This window comes from Anomaloglossus baeobatrachus, chromosome 11 (genome assembly GCF_048569485.1).
Source record: "Anomaloglossus baeobatrachus isolate aAnoBae1 chromosome 11, aAnoBae1.hap1, whole genome shotgun sequence".
In the NCBI taxonomy this organism is placed as follows: Eukaryota; Metazoa; Chordata; class Amphibia; order Anura; family Aromobatidae; genus Anomaloglossus; species Anomaloglossus baeobatrachus.
In genome coordinates, this window is record NC_134363.1 from 126319693 (window position 1) to 126329380 (window position 9688).

The window sequence follows — 9688 nt, forward strand, 5'->3', positions numbered from 1 at the left end:
ACACTACGGGTACGCAGACAACATGTGTGATGCCAAGCAATCCCAGACACTGTCACACAGAGTGGGGGTGCGGTCTGACTGCAGCCAATCACTGATGCCGGGACTGCCAGTGGGCAGAGAAAGCAATGAATATGTATGAGGGTTAATGAGCGGACCCAGAAGTAGTGTTACAGCCACACAGGAGACTTGGTACGTACAACGCTGCTACTCTAATTCCCCTAGCCACCCAGCCATTTCTACCTTTCACCCCCATTTTACAGCACAATGTTTTGATCCCCGTAGACTTATATGGGGTTCAGCATCCGGTCGCAAGTCTGATTCCAAACCGGATTTTTTTTTTTTTTTTAAATACGGCTGAACTCGCCAAACTCAAATATCTGCGGGTTCGCCAATCTATAATAGTAATATTTAAAAATGGGGATATACCCACAATAATGACCAACAATCTATACAGTCCACCTGATAACACAACAAAGGAAATGAATAGGTATATCAAAGAATAAAAAGATGCAATAAAGTGCAATACTAATATCCGTGCTCTTTTCGGGAACACAAGGTGCAGCATTACACTTGGGTACGGATCTTCATCCTGATAGCGTTCTAATGGAAAATAAAACAGAACAGTTGTCCTAACATGAAGACATAATTCATTCTATGGTGTTTCCACTTTAAATAATTTGTGTAGAGCTGCCCCTTTAAGATTGCATCATGACATCACTGATGATGTCAGCAATGATGATATCATGGATGGCGGAATGTCGGCTATAATTACATCACAATTGACATTCCCTATGTATAGGCTGTACACACAGTCACCGGTGCCATTTTTTGGTTCTATAGTTGGTGACTAAACTTGCAGTTAGTTGTTCGCTATGGATCGATGTTTTAAACGCAAACGTCCGGTATCACTATCCGGGATTCTTGGCACCTATTCCCGTGACTCTGAGCTTCTACCCCCCGATGGCATCCTCAGCTTCACTTACCAGCTAGTGTTGGAGCTAGTAAAGGACTGCCTGACCAAATACCAGCGAGGTGACCTCACCTCCAAGCATCTGAAGGATGTATGTAAGAACATCAGGACCTTACTACAGCAGGTAAGTGGGGGACGCTCCGCACAAAATGTCTCCATAATTGATTCCTCCCCCTTGTTTCTTCTTTAGGCGGAATCCAATATATTACATGACTGATCCCCAGATATGTAGTAATTGTATCTGCAGAAAGAGGAGTAAATGGTCACATAAATGGCGTCCTCCATTCTGCCCTTTCTCATCTCACCATTTTCCTTCCTGTTTGTGTTTATCTTTAGGCTCAAATTAGATCTCAAAATGGAGATTTGGGTTTTATTAATGAACTGGCCCAAGACGTCCTGTCTGTACTAGAAGGTCCAGCCCGCCCACCGAGACACCAGGTAAGGAGCCTCATCTTCTCCTTCATGGCCTTGTGTTCTGATCTTCTCCAGATCACCGGTCAGACATCAGCAGATCTGGTGTTAAGTCTTACAGGCCTCCCTGTCAGCTCCTGGCAGGATATGTTATGGCCGCCTGTCTGTGCGGCTCCATCCTCTGTGATCACAGTCTGTATTCTGCTGATGTGGTCACAGCTCAGTGGTGGGCAGTCTGTATTCTGCCTGTCTCACTCTATTATCAGAGTCTTCCTGCTTGTAAATGCTGCAGAAGAGATAATAGAGGTGATGACAGAAACATTGTGTAACAAGTCCCTTATACAGATGTAGCCAAGGTTACCTTAACACAGATAACACAGTGCGGAGATATCAGGGGCAAAATACTGTAATGTGACCCCTACCGACATCGGTCAATGGCTTGTGCAATCGCACATTATCTTAACCCCTTCAGCCCCCGGGCACTTTCCGTTTTTGAGTTTTTTTTTTTTGCTCCCCTTCTTCCGAGAGGCGTAACTTTTTTATTTTACCATCAATCTTGCCATATAAGGGCTTGTTTTTTTGCGGGAAGAGTTGTACTTTTAAATAAAACCATATGTTTTACCATATAGTGTACTGAAAACGGCAAAAAAATTCCAAGTGCGGAAAAATTGCAAAAAAAGTGTGATCGTACAATAGTTTTTGGGATATTTTATTCACCGTGTTCACTATATGGTAAAACTGAGGTATCTATGTGATGCCTCAGGTCAGTGCGAGTTTATAGACACCAAACATGTATAGGTTTACTTGTATCTAAGGGGTTAAAAAAAAATTCACAAGCTTGTCCAAAAAAAGTGGCGCACGTTTTGCACCGTTTTCCAAAACCCGTAGCGTTCTCATTTTTCGGGATCTGAGGCTCAGGGATGGCTTAGTTTTTGCGTCTCGACCTGATGTTTTTAACGGTACCATTTTTGCTCAGATGCTACGTTTTGATCGCCTGTTATTGCATTTTGTGCAAAATTTGCGGCGACCAAAAAACGTAATTTTGGCGTTTGGAATTTTTTGCCGCTACGCCGTTTACTGATCAGATTCATTGATTTTATATTTTGATAGATCGGGCATTTCTGAACGCGGCGATACCATATATGTGTGTATTTTCTACAGAGCTGAGAACTGCAGATTTGCTGCTTTACTTTCAATGCCGGCTATATTCCGGCATTGAGAGGAAGTGAGTCATGTTAGCTACAGGCGTCATCACATGACCCTGTGCTACCATGGCAACCACCGAAAGTCATGTCATCATGTCACGTGACTTCCGGTGGGGGCGGGGTAAGTTGACTGTCATGGCGGCGCCCATATACATATCGCTGCCAGATTTTGGCAGCGAAATGTAAGGGGTTAATGGCCGCGGGTGGAATCGCTTCCACCCGCGGCTAGCAGGCACACATGTCAGCTGTTGATAACAGCTGATATGTGCGCGGATCGCCGCCGCCTGACGGCGGCAGGGGGCGGGGCTTACCGGCACACGATCCATGACGTACCCAGTACGTCATGGGTCGTTAAGGGGTTAATAATCTTAGGTGTTATTTGTCAAGTTAAACTTGGCTACATCTGTATATTATTCTGGATTCACTGGAGAGGAGCTGCAGTGTAAAGTAATTTCACCCAATACTGAAAATAAATAAATAACTCCAAATGTAGTCCTTCCTGATTTATGTATATGATTATTAAGATAAAGGTTCCACATATTAACTATATGTATTATAATTTTCAGGTAACAGCACAAGGTGACTCCAGACGTGGGCAAAATATAAATACCAAAATCCCTGACCCTAAAGGGAGTCAGCGGGAGCTAAACAGCCATCTGATTACAGGTAAGCCGATCATGCAACAAGAAATATCTAGATCGGGGTCTCAAGCTCGGCTGGGTGTATGGGCCGCACATAGGAAAAAATAATTTGGGGGACAAAGTGACATTTTAATTGGTACCATTTTGTTTTTCTCTACACCAAGGGTGGGGAACCTTTTTACTGCCGGGGGCCATTTGGAAATTTCTGCCAACCTTCGGGGGCCGCACAAAATTATCAATGTGAAAATGAACCGGCTATATTTGGTCAAACAATTAACTCACCCGTACCGTGGTAGCTGCAGCTGCTTCTCTTTGGTGCGGCTGTGATGTTCGGCAATACTTATGCTACTTCTCACAACTGCTTTTCCAGGTTTGTCTCTGTCTGGAGCAGTCAACTCTTTGTGATAATAAGATTGGTAAACCATATACATCACACAGGAACTGCTGTATATAAATCACAGTAGACACATCACTGGAGGGGCTGGGGGCATATGCATCACATAGGAAACACTGGGACTGCTGTATATACAGTGCCTACAAGTAGTATTCAACCCCCTGCAGATTTAGCAGGTTTGATAAGATGCAAATAAGTTAGAGCCTTCAAACTTCAAACAAGAGCAGGATTCATTAACAGATGCATAAATCTTACAAACCAACAAGTTATGTTGCTCAGTTAAATTTTAATAAATTTTCAACATAAAAGTGTGGGTCAATTATTATTCAACCCCTAGGTTTAATATTTTGTGGAATAACCCTTGTTTGCAATAACAGCTAATAATCGTCTTTTATAAGACCTGATCAGGCCGGCACAGGTCTCTGGAGTTATCTTGGCCCACTCCTCCATGCAGATATTCTCCAAGTTATCTACGTTCTTTGGGTGTCTCATGTGGACTTTAATCTTGAGCTCCTTCCACAAGTTTTAAATTGGGTTAAGGTCAGGAGACTGACTAGGCCACTGCAACACCTTGATTTTTTCCCTCTTGAACCAGGCCTTGGTTTTCTTGGCTGTGTGCTTTGGGTCGTTGTCTTGTTGGAAGATGAAATGACGACCCATATTAAGATCCTTGATGGAGGAGCGGAGGTTCTTGGCCAAAATCTCCAGGTAGGCCGTGTTATCCATCTTCCCATGGATGCGGACCAGATGGCCAGGCCCCTTGGCTGAGAAACAGCCCCACAGCATGATGCTGCCACCACCATGCTTGACTGTAGGGATGGTATTCTTGGGGTCGTATGCAGTGCCATCCAGTCTCCAAACGTCACGTGTGTGGTTGGCACCAAAGATCTCGATCTTGGTCTCATCAGACCAGAGAACCTTGAACCAGTCTGTCTCAGAGTCCTCCAAGTGATCATGAGCAAACTGTAGACGAGCCTTGACATGACGCTTTGAAAGTAAAGGTACCTTACGGGCTCGTCTGGAACGGAGACCATTGCGGTGGAGTACGTTAGTTATGGTATTGACTGAAACCAATGTCCCCACTGCCATGAGATCTTCCCAGAGCTCCTTCCTTGTTGTCCTTGGTTTAGCCTTGACTCTTCGGACAAGCCTGGCCTCGGCACGGGTGGAAACTTTCAAAGGCTGTCCAGGCCGTGGAAGGCTAACAGTAGTTCCATAAGCCTTCCACTTCCGGATGATGCTCCCAACAGTGGAGACAGGTAGGCCCAACTCCTTGGAAAGCGTTTTGTACCCCTTGCCAGCCTTGTGACCCTCCACGATCTTGTCTCTGATGGCCTTGGAATGCTCCTTTGTCTTTCCCATGTTGACCATGTAGGAGTGCTGTTCACAAGTTTGGGGAGGGTCTTAATTAGTCAGAAAAGGCTGGAAAAAGAGATAATTAATCCAAATATGTGAAGCTCATTGTTCTTTGTGCCTGAAATACTTCTTAATACTTTAGGGGAACCAAACAGAATTCTGCTGGTTTGAGGGGTTGAATAATAAATGACCATCTGAATAAACTTTTCACAATTTAAAAAAAAAAAAAAATAACATTCTTTTTTGCTGCAGTGCATTTCACACTTCCAGGCTGATCTACAGTCCAAATGTCACAATGCCAAGTTAATTCCGAATGTGTAAACCTGCTAAATCTGCAGGGGGTTGAATACTACTTGTAGGCACTGTATATCACATAGGTGACGTTGGGACTGCTGTATATATATCACATAGGTGACGCTGGGATTGCTGTATATATATCACATAGGTGACGCAGGGACTGCTCTATATATATCACATAGGTGACGCTGGGACTGCTGTATAAACCTCACAGGAAACACTGGGGGCACATACATCACACATGTATATGCCCCCATCCCCTCCTGTGAGGTATATGCCCCCAGCCCCTCCTGTGAGATATATGCTCCCAGCCCCTCCTGTGAGATATATGCCCTCAGCCCCTCCTGTGAGGTGTATGCCCCCAGCCCCTCCTGTGATGTATATGCCCCCAGCATCTCAAATGTATTGTATATGCTCCCAGCATCTCAAATGTGATGTATATGCTCCCAGCATCTTAAATGTGACGTATATGCCCAGAGTGTCTGAAATGTGATGTATAAGCCCCCAGCATCTCAAATGTAATGTATATGCCCCAGCATCTCAAATGTGATGTACATGGTCCATCACCTCTTGTGATGTATATGCCACTTACATCTTCAATGTGATTTATCACAGGAGGGGCTGGGGCATACACCTCACAAGAGATTCTGGGGGCATATACATGACCGGAGGGGGTTTGGGCATATACCTGACAGGAAAGGCTGGGGGCATATACATCACAAGAGGGGTATCACAAGATTATAATTTTGTTCCTCTCACTGAGAACATTCAATAAGAGGGGCGGGGGCACAGACATCACTGGGAGACATAAACTTGGCTGTGGGGCACAGACATCACTAGGAGGGACAATGCATCACCGTGGGGGGGTGGGACGGGACACATGCATCACCGTGGGAAGGGGCACAGGCATCACCGGGGGAAGAGGCACAGGCATCACTGGGGGAAGAGGCACATGCATCACTGGGAGACATAAACTTGGCTGTGGGGCACAAACATCACTGGGAGGGGCACAGGCATCACTAGGAGGGACAAGGCATCACCGTGGGGGGGGGACACAGGCATCACCGTGGGGGGGGGGGGACACAGGCATCACCGTGGGGAGGGGGGACACAGGCATCACCGGGGGAAGGGGCACAGGCATCACCGGGGGAAGGGGCACAGGCATTACCGGGGGAAGGGGCACAGGCATCACCAGGTGAAGGGGCACAGGCATCACCGGGGGAAGGGGCACAGGCATCACCGGGGGAAGGGGCACAGGCATCACCGGGGGAAGGGGCACAGGCATCACTGGGAGGAGACTGGGGGCATGGACAGCACTTGCAGAACACAGATATCACTAGGGAGCATTGGAGGGAACACAACACTGGGGGTGACACACAGCACTTAAAACTGCACACAGTGTCGGAGAGCGGGCACACAGCACCAGAGAGCGGGTACAGGGAACAGGCATCACTAGGGGGCACAGGACATCACTGAGAGGAGACTGGGGGCATGGACAGCACTTGTGGAGCACAGCATTGCAGGGAACACAACACTAGGGGTGACACACAGTACTCAGAGCTGCAAACAGCACTGGAGGAGGCACACAGTGTCGGAGAGCGGGCACACAGCGCCGGAGAGTCGGCGCTGGGCACAGGCATCACTAGGTGAGGCACAGGCATCATTAGGGAAGGGGGGGGCACAGGCATCATTAGGGGTGGCACAAACAGGACTGGGCAGCCATAGGCATCAGTAGCAGGGCAGAGGACAACACTATGGGGGGCACAGGCATCACTATGGGCCTGTAGTAATGTGCCCCCTCCTGTAGTAATGTGCTCAACATTGTCCCCTTTTACTAATGTGCCCCATCCTTGTTCCCATCCTCTAGTAATGTGCCCATCCTGTAGTAACGTGCCCCAGTCTTGTCCCCTTTAATTAATGTGCCCCACCTTCCCCCCCTTCCTTTAGCAATGTACTCATCCTGTTGTAATGTGCCCCCTCCTTGACCCCATCCTGTAGTAATGTACCCCATCCTGTAATAATGTGCCCCCTCTACATCCCCATTTACTAACGTGCCCCATTCCTTGTCCCCATCCTGTAGTACTGTGCCCCATCTTTGTCCCCGTTCTGAAGTAATGTTCCCATCCCTGTCCTCTTTTACTAATGTGCCCATCCTGTAGTAATGTCTCCTTTACTGATCCTCTTCTTTTAGCAATGTCCCATCCTGGTCCTCTATTGTGCCATTCTACACACACACACACATTCCAAAACTGCCGCGCTTCATCTAAAATTCAGATGAACGTTTTGCCATTGTGCAGTCAAGCTCTCTCTGCACTATTCTAATGGCAGCAACCAGTTAATCAGATGCAAGCAGATGACGTCATACGCATCAGTTGCTTGCCTCTGATTGGTCAGCAGCTGCCATTGGAATAGTGCAGAGAGAGCTTCACTCTTCGCCCTGGAGGCAAAATGTTCATCTGAAATGAAGCAGCGATGGCTGCAGCCCCTGCACTGGCCGCGATCGTACAAGAGAGTACGTGCCTGCGGGCCACAAGAAGCAGCCTGAGGGGCCACATGCGGGCCGCGTGTTTGAGACCTGTGATCTAGATATTGTAGAGAAAAGGTAATAATCTGTAGATTAACTGTCTCTACTCTTTATAATGGGAATCTGTCATCATATTTTCACATAAGGAAGTAGTGGTATGGCTGTACAGCCCCCATAAACCGATATCTTTTTATATAAAGATTCAATAGACAGTCATGGGAATGTAGAAGCCGTATGTATATCAGGCTGGAAATGCACAGTAGACTTCAAGGAAAAACCGATGCAGTAACCCGCCCCCTGTGCAGTGATCCGCCCCCTGTGCAGTGACCCGCCCCAGCTGCAGTGACCCACCCCCTGTGCAGTGACCCGCCCCAGCTGCAGTGACCTTCCCCCTGTGCAGTGACCCACCCCAGCTGCAGTGACCTGCCCCCTGTGCAGTGACCCACCCCAGCTGCAGTGACCTGCCCCCTGTGCAGTGACCCACCCCAGCTGCAGTGACCTGCCCCCTGTGCAGTGACCCGCCCAGCTGAAGTGACTCACCCCCATTGCAGTGACCTGCCCCTTGTGCACTTGCAGACTGATTTACATATGGCTTATATTATTGGTTTCACATTACTGGCACATCAGATCTCTCCAAAAATATTTTTTTTTATTGGAGGACAAGCACCTATACAGCAATACCCCCTACCTGCTGATTTCCATGTTCCCATATAAGTAGCATCAATCCCATATTCAGACATCTCGTCATTTTCTCCGTTATATTGTTGTATTATTTATCTAAGATTAATATCATCTGATACATTTGATTTCTTCATTATTTTATCCCTATTTTAGAAAAAACTGAGCTGTCGACTCCAGATAGTGGAATCTGTGAGATCCCGGAGATCCATGAATCTGCCAGTGTAAGTATCATAGAGGGATCTGTCTGTATATTATCAGATCCCGGGGTGTGAATGACTCCTCTAATATCCCCCATATACCCATGGGATATCTCTATTCTAAGCAGGTAACAGCATTTATAGTCCGTCCCCCCCGGTGTGATCTCCCATATTATCCCGCGCTGTACAGTGATCCCGGTGTATGGAGGATCCCCCATTACATAGGTGTCTGCCGAGCGTCCGGCTTGTATCCTCCTCTACATCGGATCAGTAGAATCAGCTGGGACATAAAATAGACGGAGAAGTTTCTGCGTCTGGAGCTTTTTTCCTGCAGTTTCTAGATCGTAAAATAATTTCTAATTTTTTTTATAGAACGTGATCGCAACCCGAGCGAGAACGCCGAGTAAGAGCGATTATGACATGTCCATACTGATCGGCAAGGGAGCATTCGGGTGAGTTTCCCTTTGGGATTATGCACATTTCTCAGGTCCCTATGACAGTTCTTCTGCGTCTGTGCTCTGCCATCCAGTGTGACCATAGACAAGTGACGAGTCCACATCACTGTCCACGTCTAATTGTCACTGTTCAATTGTAACAAATTCAGTTAGCTACTAGTGAATCTGAATTTTTGAGTACATGGATGAGGACGTGGCAGACGTGGCACTGACATCCCATAGTTGACCTTTTATACAGTGTTATTATATGAATGTTTAATGAGACTGGACTTCTAGTATTAACCCCTAGTACAGAAGATCATATGACGAGTTCTATAAACCATGCATTTTCCTTCTCTCCAGTGCGGTCAACTTAGTGCGCCATAAAGACTCCAAAAAGATCTTTGCCATGAAGAAACTGGACAAAAAGGAGCTTAATACTCCATCAAAAATACAACAAGCTTTCCTGGAGAGGGACATCTTAACATTCGCTGATTGTCCCTTTGTGGTCTCCATGCTTTGCTCCTTTCCAACCAAATCTCATCTGTGTATGGTTATGGAGTATGTAGAAGGTAGGA

At 46.8% G+C, this 9688-nt stretch overlaps 1 protein-coding gene across 1 annotated transcript; it reads left to right on the forward strand.

Moving 5' to 3' along the window:
* The first annotated feature begins 872 nt into the window (after positions 1–872).
* On the forward strand, positions 873–9132 carry LOC142255842 (microtubule-associated serine/threonine-protein kinase 4-like). The gene is made up of 5 exons (XM_075327290.1): positions 873–1094; positions 1307–1408; positions 3153–3252; positions 8633–8700; positions 9049–9132. The coding sequence occupies exons 1-5, from the start codon at positions 873–875 to the stop codon at positions 9130–9132; spliced, it is 576 nt and encodes a 191-aa protein (XP_075183405.1).
* Positions 9133–9688: the final 556 nt, after the last annotated feature.

What these genes read in the sequence shown, in the direction of transcription:
- LOC142255842 (XM_075327290.1), top strand. Translation starts at nt 873, where the DNA reads ATGGATCGATGTTTTAAACGCAAACGTCCGGTATCACTATCCGGGATT. An exon ending in TCAGGACCTTACTACAGCAG is followed by an intron (nt 1,095 to 1,306) that starts GTAAGTGGGGGA and finishes GTTTATCTTTAG; the next exon opens with GCTCAAATTAGATCTCAAAA. An exon ending in AAACAGCCATCTGATTACAG is followed by an intron (nt 3,253 to 8,632) that starts GTAAGCCGATCA and finishes TCCCTATTTTAG; the next exon opens with AAAAAACTGAGCTGTCGACT.